The sequence below is a fragment of the Mesocricetus auratus genome, unplaced genomic scaffold (genome assembly GCF_017639785.1).
Source record: "Mesocricetus auratus isolate SY011 unplaced genomic scaffold, BCM_Maur_2.0 Super-Scaffold_100033, whole genome shotgun sequence".
NCBI classification, from domain to species: Eukaryota; Metazoa; Chordata; class Mammalia; order Rodentia; family Cricetidae; genus Mesocricetus; species Mesocricetus auratus.
Genome location: NW_024429213.1, coordinates 9,457,036 through 9,478,685, shown reverse-complemented (window position 1 = coordinate 9,478,685; position 21,650 = coordinate 9,457,036). Strand labels below are relative to the sequence as shown.

The 21,650-nt window shown below is 47.2% G+C and overlaps 1 protein-coding gene across 10 annotated transcripts in view; it reads right to left on the bottom strand.

Annotated features, from left to right (window-relative positions):
- Positions 1-1,960: 1,960 nt before the first annotated feature.
- Positions 1,961-21,650, bottom strand: part of Bcor (BCL6 corepressor) — a 123,161-nt gene continuing 103,471 nt past the window's right edge. For 7 of the 10 annotated variants that reach the window (XM_021233237.2, XM_013120877.3, XM_013120875.3 and 4 more), the window contains 11 exons: positions 21,116-21,169; positions 20,457-20,643; positions 14,422-14,688; positions 13,712-14,056; positions 12,810-13,135; positions 12,253-12,507; positions 7,158-7,324; positions 5,927-6,072; positions 4,585-4,662; positions 4,251-4,407; positions 1,961-3,130 (listed from right to left, as the gene is read on the bottom strand). In XM_021233237.2, the coding sequence (XP_021088896.1) occupies positions 2,836-3,130; positions 4,251-4,407; positions 4,585-4,662; positions 5,927-6,072; positions 7,158-7,324; positions 12,253-12,507; positions 12,810-13,135; positions 13,712-14,056; positions 14,422-14,688; positions 20,457-20,643; positions 21,116-21,169 (2,277 nt within the window). In that variant the 3' untranslated portion in view covers positions 1,961-2,835. The remainder of the gene's footprint in view (positions 3,131-4,250; positions 4,408-4,584; positions 4,663-5,926; positions 6,073-7,157; positions 7,325-12,252; positions 12,508-12,809; positions 13,136-13,711; positions 14,057-14,421; positions 14,689-20,456; positions 20,644-21,115; positions 21,170-21,650) is intronic. The other 3 variants (XM_005080565.4, XM_005080564.4, XM_005080566.4) reach the window with 3 other exon arrangements.

Below are 21,650 nucleotides of genomic sequence, written 5' to 3'. Positions count from 1 at the left end.
ATCCGCCTGCCTCTGCCTTCCGAGTGCTGGGATTAAAGGCGTGCGCCACCACTGCCCAGCCCCATTTTCTTTTTAAGACAGGGTCTCACTATATAGACCTGGCTGGCCAGTGACTTGCTATGTAGATCAGTCTGCCACTGCCTCCAGAATGCTGGGATTAAACGAGTGTACCAGCACTATTACTGAACCCACTTTTGGGGGGGATAAAGTTTAACTATGTAGCCTTGTCTGCAGGGAACTTGATGAGACTAAGCACCTGCTTCTACACCCCAAGTTGGGATTAAGGTCAAGTGACACCCATACCTGGGTAATTTTATTTTGTTATGTCTATTTATTATGTGTGTGGGAGTACATATACTGAGGTCAGAGGACAACTTGTGGGAGGGTGTAGGTCCTCTCCTTCTACCCTATGGGTGCCAGAAATGGATCCAAGGTCATCAGGTTTGGAAACAGAGCCATCACCTCATGAGCCCAAGGTTCTTTAACTTGCTCACAGCTAGAGACTTCTAGAAGGTTCTCTATCAGCTTCCCCTAAAGCTGTAAGGCAGACTTCCATTTTCCTACACTGAGATCATTTTGTCTCACAACCTCTAAAGTCCCCATTTGGGATTCCCTCTTTGCCTACAGCTGAAATAACCTTGGCATTTTGCTGTAGATCTTCCTTGAAGCTCCTGGCAGCCTAGTTTCTTAGGGTTCCAGTTTACCCTGAACTCTTCTGCCTCGATTACTTCTACAGGCAGCACTGTTAGGCTGGTCTTACTTGGTATCCAATCCCTGCCCACATTTTGGCCCTCTTACCTACAGTTTAAGGTTAACTCCCTATGTAACCAAACCTCATCAAAATCTGAACAGTGGTTCAGCCTATAGAGTGGGGAAGGGTTACCATCACTGGATGACAAAACATCTTCATTGTCACAAAATGTTTGTGTAATAATTTTTTCATGATCAGAAAAGTTCACCAAATACTATGAATAGAAATCTTGCTTGCTGTCTTGTTTTCAGCATACATTACAAATCTTACTTGGTAATTAATCCATCTTCCTAACAAAATTTAATCTGAGCTACACTGAGTTATTCAACCATACTACATTTCCTCAATCCAAACCATGTGCTGATTTTCTTGCCTATCAGGGCCACAGCATTTGCTGGTCTCCTTCATCCTTGCCTTCCTCACCTTGGTAGCTAGATATTGGAATGCTATGGCAGTAACCAGAAGTTTCCCTAACCCATCCTCCTGTTTTGATTGTTTCTGGTGCTGGAGGGTAAAACTAGCTGCAAGGGAGCCCAGCCGTTAGTAGCTTTCCAGCCTTTATCTTTAGGAGGGTGGAGTTAAATATTGTAGGATGGACTAATTGCTAATACTAGTAGATGGTTCTAGAAAAAGTTGAAAGTGCAAGTCTTGCTGATCAGGCTTTTAAACAGAGCAATAGAGCAAAAAGGGGCCTAGAGGAAGAGAAGTGACAGTAAATATAGCATTTCAGGGAAAAGCTGTCCTAAAGGACTAAGGGCTGGCAATGGTGTGGGACTGCAGTGGATAAAGGTCAAAAGTAATGGAAGTCTGAGGGCTAGATATGCTGGTACATGCCTATAACCCCAGCTACTCGGGAGGGTTGAGGCAGGAGGATTGAATTTGAGCCCTGGTTGAAAATGAGAGCACTGTCTCAAAAAAGTGGGGGTGTGGCTCAATGGTAGTATAGCTAGCTACTTAGCATGTGTGAGGCCTTGGGTTTGATCCTCAGTACTCAAAGAGGGATCAGAGAGATAGATCTAAGAATCAGCTCTCAGAATGGGATGATAGATCATATTCTCAGCACAGTTCCCCTGAATTCTGTAGTCTACTTTGGTTCATAGAAAAGACATTGTTTGCAAGTTGCCCATAGGGAATCCATCATCAACATTTAAAGGAAACGGAAACCAGTGACAATGGTAACACTTTAGGAATACAAAGGATGCAAAGTACTTTAATTTGCTCCTTTCCTCGACAGGTTTATTGCCTTTAAGAAAATTTTTGTAAAATATAAATACAAAGGCAGAGAATTTACTTACAAAGTTAAAACACAGATTTCAAACATAAACACACAATTCAGAAAATTTTAGTTTTATGTACATTTTCAAGCAACCTCAACATATTATGTTAGTTTTCAATATTTTACAGGGTACAGAAAAAAATAGCTCAAAGTCTTCTTTAAATAAGAGCATAAAATGTTTAAACATATAAACAATCCGGTTTGATGTGTGAAAAGTAATTTCACAGCTTTTAAATTAGGATACAAAAGTTTCATACAATTAGTTGTTGTGTGTGGATATGGTTTGAATTTATATTACATACTACTGGATTACATCCAATAGCATTTACCTGGCATGAGCAGGTACTCTGTAAACAAAACATAAAAGTACATTGCCACCAAGTGCCTTCACCCAATCCACTCCCCCAAACCAACCACACGGTTCTGACCACACGACACAGTCATGGCCTGTCACCAGAGCTTTGTATGAAATCACGTTAAAGTATGGGGCGCCTTTTTCTTTTTTTTTCTTTTTTTTCTCCTTAGAAAAGAAAAATGTTCCAAGTAAAAACAAACATACATATCTCAAAGCATGTGTGCACTGAAAAATAAAGACATTTGAACAGCTTCATAAAAACTGACTTAAAGTTTAGAAAGAAAACACAGGCTTCTAAGTTCTCTTGACTGGAGTAACTTCTCTTATATAAAGAAGAGATATTTTCATATGTAATAGTGTCCTTTCTTTACAGAAATCGTCATATTATGACACATATGCACAAGGATTAACACTATGACACACTGTACACAGAGGGTGGGCAGGGCAAGCGGCTCACCAGTAGTCCTCAGGGCCCCCCGTGTCACTAGGGTGGAGCCACTCAACGGTGGAGCCCAGCAGAGTCTGGAGCTCATTGGTGAATTCCACCAGATCCAACAGCTCCTTGCTTTCAGAGTTGAAGGCTTCCAGGTCTTTGGGGCAGGAAAACAGGAGACTTGCAGAGACCTGTCGGTAAAACTCTGCTTCTGCAATGGTGACAATTTCCATATTGGGATAATTGCAGCGGAATATCCGGGAGGACATTTTCAACTTCTTGAGCACATCTGAGAGCAGCAGCCAGTTTCGTGGCCTATAAAATAGAAAGAGATGGGGGTTAGATTTTTGGTCCAATGGAAAGGTCCTTCCGTAACCTGACCAGGTGAGTACTAACCAGGGCCAGGGGTCTTCTAGCCATCCTCCTGTCCTGTCCCAACACATCCCATCCCATCATGGGCTTCAAGGTAAGGAGAATAACCGCAGTCTACGAACTTTTGGGACACATCTGGTCTTATAAAGGGAACAGGTGCTAGAATTTGAACAAGTTTCGCTGCCTGCTACGGAAGGAAACAAAGGGCAAAGTCTTGCTCACCCGGCTCTGGCTAACACTTGTTTCATGCTTCTCCAGTGGACTCTGTACTCACTGAGGAAAAGCAGGCCTGCATCCCAATCTCTTTGACCTTTCTGAGGACCCCCACCAACAGATTACTAAACATAGAAGCCTAGCTCTTCTCCCCTTTCCCAATTTTATCCCCATCCTTCAATTATTGGGGTAGTGACACTTTTGAGAAGGTGCTTAATAGTCTTTAGAACCTGTCACTGTCATGGCATACGTGTTTTTAGCTTCAGAGCTGAGGAGGACATTATTCATTAAAGATCTTTGCTAACACACAGTATAGCAGTTTCTTGACATGTGCACCCCAAAGGACTGATTATTAAGGTGCAATGGCACACCCATAGGGAAAACATGGGATCTAACCAAATCTGATGACACATTAAGGACTCCAAGTGTCCTAGATAATTGTTCTATTCTTAGGTGAGGAGGTAGTTTATCACTATAGTCCAATTATATCTCAAGTGCCTGGGGGAGGCCCTAGGGTGACTTATTGGGGGATGGGGTGGCAGCTGCTAAGGGACTCATTTCTTAAATGTTGACTGCTGTAGAATCCAAGATGGCGGCTTTTCAGTTCCTGGTCTCAAGGCCCATTGGCCCCCAAGAATGACTTGAACACCTTCTCACGAGGGCAATCTATACCATGTTATGGAAAGCCCAAGCTCCACTGAACATAAATAATCAAGCTGACCTGGACCCTTATTCAAGGTCTAAGGACAGCTAAGAAGCCACCCACCACTCATCTATCTTCATCTGCCTAAAAGGACAAACTGCCTTAAAAGCAGCTTGGCTAGTTTGTCCCACAGATAGTCATGCTCACCCCTGAGCGACGGACACTTGGATATTATAACACGGCAAGAGGGAGCTTTCAGAAAACTCAAACTCAAACATATCACTGTAGGAATCCTCCTCCTCATCTTGGTCTTCTGGTCCTGGGGGGTTAGCCAAAACATCATAGCCACTTTCATCATCTGGTTCTAATGTAAGGCAAAGGAGAAAGAGACATCAGTTAGCTAGAGTATCAGCTAACCACCACACCCCAAGCAACCGATTCCTTTTCCAGTGTCTATGTCCCACTTCCCTCACCCAGAGCAGCCAGAAACATTCTAAGTCACCCACTCACTCCCCACTGGACCATGAACAGTGATGCTTACCACAAACACAGCTGCCATAGAACTCCCAAGCGCCACTGGAATCATCCTCACTGCGACCCTGTAGGTCGTTTAAATAGTCTGCAGAGAAAAGGGGTGACAGAAGATAAAATATACTGCCAAGTTAAGTGTGGTATCACACAACTATAATTTCAGAACTCGTGAGGCTGAGGTAAGAGGATTCTAAACACAATGGGATCCTTTCTGACAAGAACAAAACACCGATCCAGTTAGGGTGCAGTTTCCCTATAAACTCGTGATAGGCTAGAGCGTGAGTGTGCTCGCAAGTCACCTCTCAATTTTCAGAAGCCCTCTGAGGTACTTGACTATTTAACCTGAGTTGCTGAGGGACAGGCCATCCTGGCTTAGCAAAACGACAGCGAAGCTTTGCAGCCTTGTAAAAATCAAGGAAGAATTGTGTTATCACATCTTATCTCCAGTCCATCGGGCCACTTCGCCCAGTAAGTACAACTCAAGGTGGCATGGAGGATCATGCCAGCTGAAGGAATTCTCTGGCACCAAGTGTCTGATAAGGAACTGAAGCACAAGCATCTGACAGTCACAAAACCCTCTGTGCTTCTGTTTTCAGGATCTTGTAACCCCCGGGGGCTTAAAAGATGGGTTTATCCTGAGACCAAACACCACGACTCAAAACTGCATGCCTGGGAGCTTGGGCAATTTCACACTAACTTGCTGTGTAAACCTATGGGCCATACTTAGGTGAAAAGTCTGTAGAAGATGAAGCTGACTAACTAAAAAATGCAAACAAAGCCAGGCATGGTGGTGCATGCCTGTAATCCCAGCACTCGGGAGGCAGAGGCAGGCAGATCTGTGAGTTCCAGGAGAGCCAGAGCTCTGTTAAATAGAGAAACCCTGTCTCAAAAAACCAAAAACCAAACCAAACATCAAAATAAAAAACCCACCAAAACTTTAAAAATATTACGGTGAGGAAACCAAATGGTTTCACTGCAATAGGATTACACCATAAAAAAACCGTTGCTTTCTGCCTAGTCACACCTAAATCTAAAATATGCAGTTTCAATCTCTTCCTTTCAACCCATCCCCTCTGGAGAAGACCAGGGCTTCGCATGCTAAGTGTTTAACTACTACTACTACTACTACTACTACTACACCACACACACGCACACACACATGGACACCCAGGCCCAATCTAACACATTTTTCCCCCTTCCCCAGAATAGGTATTGATAAGGCAGTCAGGATGGCCTTACACATACAACCCTCTATCCTTATTTATTTTCTCCCACTACCTAGGCCTGTAGATGAATTCATGCACAATCGAATCGAACTTTTACATAAAATCATTCACTGAACTCCATCATACCTGTTAAAAACTTCTCCATAAGTTCACTGTGGGTCATTTTCATGATGGTTCTACCTGAGTATGTGGCCAAAGTAGGGTCAGCACCATAGGAAAGAAGCAATCGGACAATTTCTAAGTGGTCATTCTCCACAGCATCATGCAGAGGCCTGGGAAGAGACACACAGTGGGCATTAAGCTTGTGCACAGCATGCTTGCCTCCCAAGTTGTCTGATTTAGAAGCACAAAAAATGGAATACATGCACACCTCCTACAGTGAGCATCCTGGGTGCAGTATCATTATCAAGGCATAGTGACTGGCTCAAAGTCAAACACTCAAGTGTTACAGACGCCTAACCCTCAAAAGGGCTAGTGAAGGGGACTATGTCAGGACCAGTTCTCAAGTTATATCTATTTTATCCTTAGGCCTAATGAGTTCAAATCTATGATGAAAATGCCTTCAATGAAATAAGGTAGAGACAGACCATGTAAAGGTAATTTACAGAGGGGTCAAAATCTCACAGAGCAACAGGCAATCATTATACAAAAAACAGCCAGCTCTTCCCCCTCCCCCAAGTCCTGCTCCAGCACTGTATGCCCAGAAGCCAAGGCCCGGCAGTGGCATATTCTCAGGAGGGCACATACTACCCCCAGGCCCCTGAGTTAATGCTACCAGGAAAGCATGACACTCAGGAGACAAAGGTAGATCTCTGAGTTCAAGGCCAGCCTGGTCTACATATCGAGCTCCAGGACAGCCAAGACTACATAATGAGATCCTGTTTCCAAAAAACAAAACCACAAAACAACAAAAACCCAAACAAACAAGTGTGAAAGATCCACAGGTTACCTTTTAACTATTCATGTCCTGAATCCCAACAAAGCCCCCCTCGTACTGAGTCAGATCTGGGTCTTGCTGATCAAACTTAGATTAAGGACAAGGTGATATTAAGGCCTGCATGTAGGTGATGACTAAGGAACCAGTGGAAGGAGGGACAGATGGCCTTCAGGTAGCACCATCCCCTCCCTGACTCTTCTGGAGGGCCATGGCCTTCTTGGAGGCTTTAGTCTGTGGGAGAACTATGGAAGTGGTCAAGACTGGGATGCTTTCATCTCCCCCTGCCAGAAACAATCTGTTCTGCTTAGTTTAGACTGGAAATCAGCGCAGGCACAATCCACTCTCCACTTTTCTCCCTGGCGTTTCTGCATTCCCTGAGAGCTACTGTCTGCTTATCAGGATGTAAGACACACTGCTGACCTGGTTCCATCCTGGGCACTGCAGTTGACATCGGCACCATATTCAAGGAGGTGGCGAACAATGTTGAGCCATCCCCTGGCACAAGCTTCATGCAGGGCACAGTAACCTGCGTTGTCACGATGGTTCACATCACAGATCTTGTTCTCCAGGCAGTATAAGACCACTTCCTGTGGGGAGGGAACGGGAAACACCATTCGATCACCACACAGCCACCTCATAAGAAAGACTTCATAGTTCTAAGACTACACACTGAGGCCTGAGAACCCACTGTGGTTTGGGTGGTGCCTGGATGTTTACTGAAAGGCCCACAACAGCGTGAAGGGCTCTGTGTGGCCCAGGGCTGGGCAGTTGCAAGCAAACGGCGTTTTCACATTCCCGAAGCCTCCATAGGATGTTTGTGGGCATGCAAGCAGTGTCAGTGTGCCCCCAAACACTTGTTTCAGTGCTGGGAGAACATGCAGAAACTCAGCTGCAGAGACCCCAAAATGGCTCATTCGAAGCCGGGTATGGTGGCTCCCAGCTGTTATTCACAACATTCAGAAGGTTGAGGCCAGAGAACTGACACAAGTTTTGAGATTAGCCTAGGATATGGAGTGAGATCCTGTCTCAACAAACAAAGCCAAGGGCACACACATCTGTACAGTGACATTTATATTCTACAGAAGCATTATAGAAAGTCAGCAGCCAAGTTTAGATAGAAAGAAGCAAAAGGGGAGCGCTTCATGACATCCTGAACCCAGAGGGGGTCAGGGAGATGGCAGCTGCGTGTGCAGACAGGAGGCAGAGCCTGGATGAGAGGCGGGCCTCTTGCCAGAAATCTTAGACCTCACCAAGAAATCACACGAAGCCAAGCGAGGTGGCATGTACCTATAATTCCAACACTCAAGGGACTGAGGCAGGAGGATGACTTAAGTTTGAAGCCAGCCTTGATGGCAAGCCTGGGATACAAAGGCAAATCTCCTCTTAAAAACAAACAAACTTGGGGGTGGTGGCACATGCATTTAATCCCAGCACTCAGGAGAAGCAGAGGCAGGCGGATCTCTGTGAGTTCTAGGCTAGCCAGGACTGTTTCAAAGAGAAACCCTTTCTCAAAACACCACCAAACAAGCGAACACCCCAAACAGAGCGGGTGGGGAAAAGAGACTTAGGGGCTGGCAGAACAGCATTGACTTCATTCTGGGTTTCATCTTCACCACAACACACACACAAGGGCACCAGGGCCTCTAACAAACCCACCCTTCCTAACCCTTTATCCTACTAAAGACTGAATCAATGCACTACACTTTTATTTACTTAAGTCAATGACAGGAGTCGGAGAGATCACATACTAGAACAAAATAGAACAAGCCTGCCCCTCCCCCTCTGCAGAAGGCATTCAGTGTCAACACTTTGCATCCAAATCGCTTATTAATCTCACTTCTTTAGTATGTTAAAATATTAATATGAACCACTCCTAGTAAGCACAGCAGTAATTTATTCAATGTCTTATTACCATGATTAAGCAAGTTTTCAAACGCATTGAACAGTATCTGTTACCAGGAAACAGGTTACACTATCTTCCTCTAAGTCATACCAAGCAGATGGTTACTAACTTCTAAGAATGGGGGAAAGCAAGATGGGGTAGCCTAATATGTCTATCAGTGAAGGGGAAACTTCACATTGGTCCTCCCTTCATGACACCGGGGGAGCTCATCTGTTAGAAAATAAGGCTCCTTCTGGTCACTCAGATGTGAGGTAGGTGGGAAAACTCTTATGTCCTTTCTAGGACAGTTCAGTCAAAGGTAAAGACTCACTTGGGTGCTAACTAGAATGTTCCAGATGCCTCCCTGTGAGCCTAAAGCTGCACGCTGGCAAATCTGACCATCTGTGCGTCCTGTTGCTTCAGGTCGCCACAGCAGCTCCCTTCGAAAAGAAGGGGAAGAAAGGAGAAGGCATGCTTGGCAAGGCATTTCTTCCTTCAGGTCCTAACCTGCCAGAAAGCCTACAATCCTCTGAGCTCCCAGGCCACCTGCCCTGAGCACCGGTATCCAGGATACCGCATGCAGCCGCTGCTCTTTTAGCAGGCCCTCACTAGCCAGACTCGAGTGGACGGCTGCAATCTAATGAGTTGTGTGCCCCAGTCAGGAAGAGACCTTGTCACGTGACTCTGGGATCGGCCCTGAGCACCACCGACTGCTGTGCAAAGATCAATTTATGTGGATCCCGGCAGTCTGCCTGGTGTCCTCTCAACCCAGGGTTTATTTGTTCTGACAATTATGGCCCTCACCTGGAAACCTTCATCACTACAGGGCTGATTTGAGGGAACCCAGAAATGAAAGAAGTCAGAGCACAAGGCTAAGTCGATTCTCTCTCTTCCTGGAGGACGGCAGGCAAGGCAGCAGTGACCACACACTAGGTGAGGCACTTGCCACAGCCTATTCTGGTGCAGTCACAGTGCTGTCACTTGGCCTGAGATCTGCTCATCTGGGGCGCGTCCTACACTACTCTCCACAGCCTAGGAAACAGCAGGAAGGAGTGAGTGGAAGTGTTCTCATCTAACAGTTGGGGTGACTGCAGTCCAGAGGGGTTAAGACTCCCAGGTGTGCTAGGGAGAGTCAAAAGGTCCACTGAAAAGTTCTGGCTGCAGGCTCTGATGCAGTTGTGATCAGCGTTCCGCTGACCCTCTGTTGGGCTCAAACAAGCCAACACCACTCTCCTAGCTGGGAGAATGATAGCCTCTTTACAGATGCCAACTGCTGTCCCCAACAGAGAGAATAGTGAAGATGTGTGCCTGTCCAACACATTTGTCAGTTATTTTTTGCATCAGAAATGGGTGTGTTTGAAGGACAGCCCACCCATTCCCAAAACAAAATCAAACTGTTTTTGTTGGACAATTCTGTTAAGAGGCCATAAGCCGAATGCCATTAACCGCAAAATGTAACCATAAAGGCCATAAAGCCGACATTGTTAATTAATTAAATGCCTCATTAACTTTTTAAAAAACATGATTTATTTAATTCATAGAAAATCTAATCATTACCACTAAATGCACAAGCATGTGGCTGCATACTGACATTTTAGCCGGGGAGAGCAGGACACAAGCAACATGACTGTGTCTGGCTGATCAGTGGTCTAGTTAAGACAAAGCTGAAGAGATGGGGTGCTGGAAACCCCTAGATCCACATTATCTGAAAGAGAATGAGGCTGGGGTGACAGGGAGAGCCCTTTTATTACGCACAAGGCATCTTTAGCCAAGCAGGAAACACGGTGTCAAAGTTCACTCCTGGGAAACTCTCCCATAGCTGTGCGCTCAAACAGTCCCTTATGGGACTACGGAAACTGTCCTTCATCTAGAAAGCTTGAAATCGCCACATCTGAATGGCTTTATCATCCAACATCTTAAATTCTGCCAAAAGAAATCCAGGAAAGCCAGATTCGGAGTGAGTGGAAGGAAGGCTTTAACATTAACGCTAAAACACTGGGCACCGAGATTTACAGACTGAAAATGACAGGCGCCTATATGTTGGGGGAGAAGTTCGATAAATATTTCCCGGGACAAAGGAACAGAGCCTTAAAAGTGTTCCTTAGTCTAGACTTCAGACCTACTGGCTATATAAAAACCATTCCTTGGAGAAGCCATGGTCTCTTGAGCCTCGCAAAGGTTCTCTCTTTGCAAAGGGAATGATGCCAAGATCAAAGGCGAGGATAGAAGCCTTGTTTGTCTACGGGCAAAGCAGCCTGCTGCCCTTGGGGAGCCCTCCTTCTCTCGGTGTGCCCTGGTGACCTAAGGACAGCACTGAAGGGATGCAGAGCAGCCTCACCCTGTCCTTCTAGGTTTGTGGGGAAAGAAGCTGCGGCCACTGGTACTTACTCCACGGTAACTGAGCTAATTACCAATCTTTCCATCTCGTCATTTCTGAGATAACCCAGAGACTTAAGAGATTTGTTGATGCCAACAATGGCACATACAATCACAAACACCAGTGCGCCCTAGAAGCATCCTTGCCTCACGAGTTCCCACGCACAAAGCCACAATTCCCAGGGTGGGGTCTGTGTCACTCTGCAGGTTGCCTAATCCCACCGGGAAGTGCAAAGGTATCAGAACGAAGGTGAGGAGCAGGGGTTCTGGCTAAATCCTGCTGGCCCTAGCCTGCTGTGGGCCAGTATGGATCGCTACCTCTTTCCTTCACACCTCCAAGCTCGCTGAGCTGCTTTTTATTTTCACCATCCAACTCCCAGAGGGCTGATGTCAGCATTAAAAAAAAAGCGCGTTTGCCCTGTGGGTTATTGCACCACAATTTCAGCTGGCAAGTGTGCCTGGGGTGCACATGGGGATAGAAGGAGCCAGCTAGCTCCAGGAGGTTCTGAACTGCAGAAGGCTTTGAAGAGTATGGGGTGACGGCACAGGACCCAACTTTGCAGTCACTGCACGGTACGGACCACTGTCTTTCCAAGCTCTTCAGTCCCTCTGGAGCTTTCCGCAATAGAAAGTGCACCTAACGGCATTTATCTGCCCAAAGATGATGAGGGTAAACCGAGTTACTGTGGATCACACAGAGCACAAAGTGCAGTGCTCAGTCATGGCAACAGCGAGGACAGGTGCGGCGAGCAGAGAGTTCGGGGCAGAGCTCTCGGGCCATTCTTCCCTCTCATTCATCATCCCAGTCAGCGCTGCCTTCCCCACAGTCCAGGTTAACCCTCCCCACAGTCACTTCCTAACCCCTAAGACCACCTTTCTACAAGCAATAGCATGAGCCACCCTAAATACAGCTAATCACGTCTCTACATCCTTGTTAATCACAAACCAAAAGAAACCATTAAAGTCCCCCCAGTCGCCAAGTCCCGGGCCATGTCAGACTTTCTATCACACATAATAAGTGAGCAAAAGCCTGGTCTGAGTAGCCTACCTGCCTGAGCAGGAACTGAACATCTGAGGCCTTTATTTCTTCACCCCGACACAGACCTAACCACCAAAGAGACAGCAGCCAGAACGGGACTAATACAAACATCCTGCTGGGCCTCAGAACACCTCCCAATGTGGAGGGGGCTGGGCTCCGCTCTCTAAATTCTTCCCTGAAGCTACTGCCCCCAGCCTGGAGCCCCAAAGTACACTCACCTCATAGCCCAGCCGGGCAGCCCGCTGCAGGAGGGTCTCGCCAGCATTCTTGTTGACAATAAGTCTCCGAGCTTCTGGCGGCATGGGGCGAGACTGGGTGGTCTCTTGAGGAGAACTTGAGCGCGGCAGCTGTGTGGTCTGGGAGGCGGGTAGCAATTGTTGCAACCGGTCAAAGGGCTTTGGGTCTTGCTTGGCTGGTGACAATTCATAGTCTGTACTGGGCTCAGGTCGTTTTCTGAATCTTCGCACAGTCATCTGTCACAAGAGAGGCACGTACAGGTAAGGCTGTGGCCATTTGGACACACCCACTGCTTCTCCCTGTCCTCTTCCCAGAGTGGCAAACCCATTGAGAAAGACACTTTTTTCTTTCTTAGGAAGGGAGGGGACTGCCAAAGAAGGGTTGGGGATGGGGTTTCACTCTTACTAGTTTGAAACTTCATGACCATTCAGAACACCTGCCCCTCTACAACAGGAGTGATGGGGGGAAGGAGGGTCCAGGAAAATGGGAGCTTAGTTCACGAGAAGCAGGCACGAAGGGGGAGTGGAGCGGAAGATACCTTGCTGTCAGTGCTCTCCACATAGTAGTCTCCGGTGATCGGCAAGCCCCTCCTGGACTCCTGAGGTATCAAGTGCTTGGTTTTGCACAGTCTCTTCCCGGATGGCTTCTCGCTGTTGTCGGTGTATTTCTGCAGCGGGGAGGCAGCCTGGCAATCCTCTTCCTCGTCTGTGCACAGCACATCTGTCTTCTGGCTTTCTTTAATTTTCTGCTGTTTGGCAGGCAGCCTCGAGGCTGGCGTGCAGCTTGGCTGAGTCTGCTTTTTGCCACTTGCATTGGTGGATGAAAGGCTCTTCATGGGCGGAGAGCCGGAGAACACAGGCAAGCCTAAATACGGAGGGGGCGGTGACGGGCGGGGGAGGGGGAGAAGAAGCAGGCGTTACACAGTTGTAGCCGATGCAGAAAGAAAAGCCCATTGTTAGCACTGATCACTGGAGCGGCTTCAGTTTTTAAAGATATACCAATTATGTTTTCAAAGCATTAATATTTTAATTATCCCACATTCAAATGGCAAATAGGTTAACCCTCAAAACGCCAAGTGGTAAGTTTCTTCAAAGGGCCAGGACAAGAGGACAGAAACTGATTCTTCCTACTCTTCCCCCACCCACTGGGCTCCAGTGCTCAGAATCCAGATGACTGCGGCATCTTGAGCCTGGAGGGACTGTGCTGGCAAGGCTGTGGGGCCACCCAGCCTTTCCTTCCTGCCCAGCCACAGACTGGGAAGTAGGAAGGAGAGTAGAGAATACAGGAAATGGGTGTGGAAGCACATCACAAAAGTGCCCCACCTGCCACAACCTAGTCAGAGCCAACTCAGACGGCTCAGACTCCCCCTCACCCCAAAGACCCTTGGAATGCATGACCTCTGGGAGGAGAGGGGACAATTGAGAGGTGGCCTCTGCATACCTTGTTCATTGTCACTGGATTTGAGGGACTCTTCAGACCAGCCTCTGTTGCCTTTGGCCTCTGCCTTTTTCCTGCCAGGTTTCTCTTCAGTGATGTTATTCCCCTGGGAGGTGACCTCAGGCTGAACGGCCTGGGTCACTTCCTTCCTGCTTTGGCGGCCAGGTTTGTTGTCTGCTGCCGACACCTGCTGCTCCCACCGCTCTCTAAGGTGCAGCAAGTGCCGTTGCTTTTTAGGATGGAGCCCTGTTAATTCAATGCACACCTTCAGGTTGGTCAGCTCACTATAATGTGGGTCTTCTAAGTGGTTAGAGGAACTGTTTGTCATTTCCCTCTCAGGCCAGTCATCTAATGGAGAAATAACTACAAATTAATCAAAAAGCCCCCTGGGGAGGGAACAAACTGTCTTATATAGCACCAGTGGGGTGGGGGAAGGGACGGGTGTGGCCACTCTCTGCTTCAGCAGGGCAGGTATTTTTCTTTGGCCGCCTCTGGGTTTGGAGGGAGGGGAGGTGGGTGCCGCCTCCCCAGGGCTTCAGGAGGCAGCGTGGGAATGGTAAGGCTGCACCTAACACCCGCCTGCTGTCTGAGGGGAGAGGGGACAGGTGCTGCAATAACCCCACCATGTCCCCACACAACCACACGTCCAGCGTGCCCTCTGCGGCTGCATGCACAGGCCTCCCAAGCAGGCAGCGGAAGCTGGCCGAGCTCACCTTTGGAGATTCGTCTCCGCTTGGCTTTCAGAGGGTCCTCTGGTAGCTCTTCCACAGTGGTCTCAGTGTGGCTGCTGTCATCCGACACTTTTCGCTTCTTGTCTAGCCGGAGGGTGGGGCTGTGTGGCATGTCCACAATCGCCTGGTCAGTGGGCGGCTCGCTCACAGGAGGCGGCGGTGGCGGCTCCAAGAAATACTTTTCTGCAGGAAGATCTTTGTCCTCTGGGGCTTCAAAGACATCGTGTTTGTTTCCAGTACTATACTCGCCTGTGGGAGGGGGGAAAAAACACAGAAATGAAGGTCCAGGTCCTCACAAGGAGGCAGGATATAGGCAAGACTGCCATGGCCAAGGTGATCCTCACACATCAGAAACACGGGACCAACATAAATAGGACTTCCAGAGGAAGGGGTATGTCACAATGAGGCAGCAGAAATCAAGGCAGGCCCCTTGTCTAACTTTTTTGGAATTGGGGCCTGAGATACCCACACTCTCAATCCAGTCTGGTTAAGCTTTAAAAAAAAAATCTTCGTACTCGTTCAACTCATTATTATGAAATATGGAAGAGGAGAGGGTTGCAGTAAAAGACTAAATAACCCCAAAATGTCATTGCCCAAGGGGTAACATCTATGTTTACTTAACGGACAGACAGAAGATGGTGAAAAATGAGGACCGCAGATGCAAGGGTTGAAAGAGGCTTAGGACCTTGATGGGCAAGAGAGGGCAGAGAGCCCTTCACACCCAGGGATGCTGGGAGTGGGGGGCCAGCATAGTCAAAGGCAAGGATTCCTTAGCACACGGACAACTTCAGAGACGACTTCAAAGGGCTCAATCTGATGGCTGCCCACAGAAATCCCTATCACTAAATCAAGGAGCTGCTCTCATTTAATGTCCAAAATAGGGGAGCCCACGGGGACTCAGGTCACCTAACCTGCACTCTTTCTCTCATGCAAACATCTACAGACAAGACCTCACCCCATCACAGTTTTTCTGGGTCTTTTGTAGCCAGGCAAGCATTAGGAAAACCGCTGGCTCCAGCCCCCAGGGCTGCTTCTGTTCTCTGTACCAGACCAGACAGGAGGAACAGCAGGCACCCACCTTTTTCCTGAATCACCACAGACCAGCACCATATCCTAGCTAGTGTTGTTCTAGCTTAGACATGATCCACCAATGACTCTGGTGCAGCAGTTTTTCTAATACACAATAAAACGGAAACACTCCCGGGAACCAGCGAGATGGTTCAGCAGGTAAAATACCCAGTGCCCAGCTGAGGAACTGAATTCCATCCCTGGGACCTACATGGAAGGATTTTCCTTTGACCTCCACATATGCATTGTGACATGTGTATGCTCACACACAAAATAAATCCTCTAAACAAAAAACCACTACGTAACGACCATCATAAGGTTCGGCAGTCACCCATGAACCACTAAAATGATCCCACATGTTCCTGGGGGCGTGGGTCTGGTGCTTTGGTAGGGCTGCAGAAGTCATTCGTAGATGCAATAAGCGTGTACTACATAGGCTGAGCTCCATCCATTTCCAATTCCACCCTTACTCCCCGGCAGCTCTGCTCATGCCTCATCAGCTCCTCTCAAGGGCAATCTAGCATTGAGTGGCTGCCAGCAGCAGGGTGAGCAGCACCTTGGGGCATGGAAGGTGGGATCCAATCTGAGCTAAGGCATGTCCCCATGTCCCCAACTGCTCCTCCTCTTCATGATGGTACACCTTTATAGACCCTTGCAGTCCTCAGTACATCGAACTCAAGGACACAGTCAAAGGAGGAGGGGGTGATGGCAATGTCCTGCCATAAGGATTGACAAGAGCCAGAAGACAGGCACACTGCTATGGACTACTGCACTCAACTTGGCAGGGTCTCACTTGTACTAGCCACTGTGACCCTCTTAACTGCTCTGGCACTAACAGTACCACTTTACAACTTGGCCACGCTGGGCTGTAAAGCGGGAACATTATGACCAGCTGCCTCTCCCTCCAGGGGTAGGCTTCACCAACTCAGGCTGCTCAGGGTAAAGGGAAGGGCCAGAGAAATTACTTTTGCAGGATGCTAAGATCCGCAAACCAGCTTGAATTTAGCCCAGTATTTAAAGTATACATCCTTTATGTCATCCTTTTGTAGGTGATGTAAAACAAAGGTAATGTCGCAACTGGCCATGCAGTCACTCACTATCAGACAGCATATTCAGTGTGGGGACTAACCCAGATTGCACTGCCCCATCTTATCCCTTTCTGGTATCACACTCCCACCCCCAACTCCAATCAGTCTCTCCAAGGCTCTCCCTACAGTGAAGCCCAGGTCTCATGTAGGCGCCCGTACCGTTATCTATGCTATCTTTCATGGGGAGGTTTTCCACGGAAGCTTTCATTTTTGGCCTCACTGCCAACTACTTCCAACAGTGAAATGAGGCTTATCTCCAATCATGTGACCCTTTGCCCAAACTGCCCTGTAAAACCACCCAAGAGGCTATTTTATGGGCTAGAATCAACCAAAGAGGATGACCTGTCTGTTTCTCTCTCAACAGGAGCATCCCTACAAAAGCAGGCTTTTGCTAGCTCCTTGTCTTCTGGGATTTTTCCCATTCGGGCAAACTTACACACAGGAAAGGTGTCCCTACCACTCACTCCATTACCATCCACTACTCACTGACGGGGAAACTGGCAGGAAGAATGGAGAACACGTTGCTTACTGGCTCCTTCAACTTCCCATCATTCCTCATCCATCTGGCCACTGTATTCCTGAGCATCGGGGGCCGTGAATCACTTTATGGCATGTCCCCTTCTGCCTTTCCTGAGAAAACTCCAAAGCAGTGCCTATTGTCCTCTCTGCATTCCAAATCATCAAGAACTCTCACTGATGAATCCGGGGTTGACACTAGTCCACCATCAGCAACTGTTTTCCCCACCGTTCTCCAAATCCTTACAAACTGGGTGCAACCCTCCTCCCGGTCGTCAAGCCTCTTAGGGCAATGACTTCCCATTTCCTTCAGAGACGCCCCAGAAATCTGCACCAGGGTGATCTTTCAGGAACTAACAATAATTCTGAAGCAAATTCACCCCTAACTGCCATTATTAGGAAGCTCCATGTCATTCCCATACACTTTGACTTGGACCTCCTCAAACGGGGCCAGTCCAACCACTCCCTAAAAGATTCCCCTTAGAGCAAAGGTGATGGACCAATGAGAATAAGCAACAGAAGCCCTAACCACCAGGTTCTACACACTGCTTGTACTGGTCCCTTGGCCATGCCATGTGGGCAGATGAGGGTGTGTCTGTGCTTGACACTTGCTCCCTATAGCATGGTCATATGACTTGCAGCACATATATCCCATAGTTTATCACGACTGCGCTGCCATACTATACCTCACAGAAGCATCACCATAGCAACATTTACAAATCACCATGGCAACAAAGCAACTTCATCACTGTGGCAGCCATGCCCAGTAAGCCCTAAACAAGATGGGAGAGTTTAAGACTTCTGAGGGTCGTCCTCGATGTCAGTCCAGTCTGCGGTCACCCACAGCAGAGCAGACCAGGTTGACTGATGCCAAGGCATCTCTCCTCCAAACTCAAAGTAGTTCATAAAGCATGCTGCTGCTGCCCTAGGGGAGAAATTCCCCAAGTGACAAGTTCCCACAAAGCCCCTTGACTCAGGCTTCCCCCAGTTTCTGTCCAAGCTACCACCTAGCAGGTCCCAGGTCCATGTTACCAAAGAGACAGTAGCTCATGTTCAAGATCAGGCTAATGTTTCCTTGTCCTACTCCATCTCCAAAAACGGCACTGATACCTCCTACCCACGAGTCGTCAGGAGTACAGGGAAGTGCTTCACTCATTTGATCAACTTCTCCAATAGCTGAATTCAGCCACCATACCAAAGAGGGCAAATTCAAAGCCTGACCATGGCCCCCTCCAAGTTCCTTCGCTTGTTTACACGAGCCCCCTTCAACCAGGAGCAGAGGCTGCCTCAGAAGGGGAAGCGAGGACTAAGAAGACCAGCATGTGGTAAGATTCATGTATCACACTCCTATCAAAAAAAAAAAAAACCCAAAAGCCAAAAGAACCAACTAACCAAAAACTGGGAGCAGGTAGAGTTTAGAATCCTGTGCGCACGAGTCCAAACCATATTCAAACAGCTTGGCTCTTGCCTGTGACATCTATGAGAAGTAAAGGGATCCATGAGGAGCACAGCCTAAGTCTACCTGAACTGTGAGGGTCAAGATGGCTCAGTAATTCACAGCTGAAGAAATCTAGGCGTCCCTGTCCTCCCACAATAGGGTCAGGTTCTTTTAAGATGTCCTGACAGTCAGCCACAAACACCAAGTATAAGGATAGTAACATACTTCCTTCTTGAAAAACAAGCTTCTTGTACATCACCTGCAGAGCATTTGGTGGCAATTTCTGGCTCTTACAAGTGTCAGGAGCCTTGTCCTAGTGCTCCAAAATAGTCAACTGTCTTGAGTCCTGGAGGGGCCTCTCAAGCCACTCCAGTTTCTTGTCTCTACGGTCAGCAAGGGGAAAAAACAAATCAAAACAAACTGGGAAGGAGGTGGACCTCCCAGGCAGGTAGGTGGGTGGCTTCAAATGTTTGTCTGAGGGCAGTGGCCACTCTGTGCCTGGCTATGTTACTTGCAAATTAAAGAAAGGACCAAAGACTGAATGAAAGCTGCTCAAGTCCCCACCTCACCAATGTCTCTCAGCATTCACTAAGAACAAAGGGACTCAGAGCAAAGGGGACTCCCACTTGTGGGTAGCTCGTCCCTTCTAGAAGCACCTTGCCTACCTTCTCAGTTCATGCAGGCCTTGCCAAGACCTGCAGGCTCAAAAGGTGCCGGTGATGGGATCGCTGTGTTCCCTCTGAGCACCAGAGTAGAGGGAAGGTTCTTTGCTACTTCACTCAAGAGCAGCCCAGACCCATTACTGCCCTGTACATATCAGTGATGGGGAGTGTAAGGATCCTCATACACACGCACATCAAGACTCCCTTGGGAAAGGGCATCACTCGCTTGCCACAGAAACTATTTTTCTTTAGGACTAACTCACGGCAAACCTTTGTCTGCCTGGCCAGAGCATTTGCTGGACCTTGAGCATGAACGTGAGTGAGTAGGGGAGGAAAGATGGCGCTCTAGATAGCCCAAAGCACATGTTCCTGGCCCAGAGACCTTCAGATTCCACAGGCCCCGAGGAATTGTACTGGGCCTTCAAGGGCAACAAACAGCACAGGGCTCTCAGCTCTCAAACACTCAGCATCAATGACTGGCTTGTCTACGAGGCTTCTGCAACTGCTGTCCTCCATGATCATCCAGACATCCTAATTGGGACAGAGCAGGACTCAAAGCTTAGGCACGCACATTTGAGAAAACCGAAGACTTTCACCAAGTGTTGCAAACACCTTTACAATCCTGTAAAGTTCAGCCCAACAGGGAACCCACTGTTGAGACTGCAGCGTCCTCAGAAAGGCACTTATACTTTCCCCCACATTTTACCTCCAGAGTCACCATCTGTCGGCTGGGCAGAGATCTTTCACATAAGCCATACTTGGGGTGTGCTGGTAACTCCCAAAGACCCCGAACAAATGCAGCAGATACCGGTCCCTATCTTTCTGGTGCCTTGACCAACCTTCATCTCAACAAAACCCAGGTGGAAAAACCCTGAGTACTTTCTATTCCACATTGGACTGCGACGTGGGAGCTGGGCAGGGCTCGAGTATCATTTCGGTTGCTACAGAAAACAACGCCCCTCACCGCCCACTTCCTACTGCTACAGGGTATTGACTTCAAGCCTGGTGTTTCTTTGAAAACAGCCACGATATCTCATAAAAGAATACCAGAGTCACCAAATTCCCTGCAGCAAACATCACTGCACTGATGGCCAAAGCAACCCCTTTCTCAGAGCAATCCCCAACTGGACCTTGGGCCATTACTCACAAATCAATCTTCCTCTAACCATCACAAGCTTTGGAAGGAGGGTAACCCTATTCTCATGGACATGGTACTACTACAAGCCAGCTGCTCGGGTTACTTACATCTCTCACTGTCGTTCTGGTCGGCAATGGTCTCTTCCAGAGTGACTGACTTTGGTTTTTTGTCCTGACTTCCTTTCAGTCTTTCCCAGTCGGCTGGGCCGAATTTGCACACCTCGGAGTCTTTGGTTGCTGGGTGGCCACCTTCTCTCTCTTTCATCTCCAACTCTGAGAAGCGCATCATTGCACGCTAGAAAGAGAATGGAGACGGAAAAAAACAACATCTTACCATAAAAGCTATTTCATGTGCCTTATACTATAAAAGAAAGTGTTTTAAAAGAAAAGCTTGCCCAAAGCCAACCACAATTTTAGATACAACTCAGATATTTTAAAGTTTAACAGATAAAATTTAAGAGTGTCTATGTGAGTAGTCACACATTCTTTATCCATAGTCATGTATATATAGATATAGACGCAATGTGTATGTATAGCCATACATACACGATTGCATAGAGACAGACATTCTCTTTTGAAGGTTATAAATAAAACAAAACAAAACCACAACGCAAAGAAAACAAAAGAAAAGCACAACAGAAAAGAAACAAAATGTACAATGAATAAAAACGACCATGGCCCACAAACTTCCCTTTGTATATTTGGAAATGAAATTTAACTCAAAAGGTTTATGGAAGATTCTAGTAATAAAAATTTGAAGAACTGACCTCACAGTAAGCAGCGGGTAGACATAAAATACTGTCCTCTTGTAATCCTTCCATCTATGTAATTAAAATGGGCACTCAATGGATCATTTAGATAACTTCATCCATTTTTATCAGCATAAACCAATTTTTTTCTTAACATTGCAAAACAATTTGGCTTTATTCATCTTTTAATTAAAAGTAAAATATCTTAAGGAAATTCCTATACAACATCTATTATAATTCACTAGCAAATTAAATACATACTCTATCCCTTTAAGCGAATTTTTTCTTTCTTTTTGGTGAAAAAAACTGCACGATTCCCACAGACATGCGACTGTTACACATCTCCACCAAGTATCAAGTAAGGTATTCTAAGCAATGCTTCTTCTAGATAGATTTGTTATCTTACAGGCAGAGACATCAAAGCAATTGCTAGGTAAACGTCATGTAGTCTTTAGATATCCTTCATAATAATTACAACTTGTTATCAGCATTCCAGTCCGAGTTCTTGTATAATCTACAGAATAAAGTATCCAGACACATGAACCTGCTAACG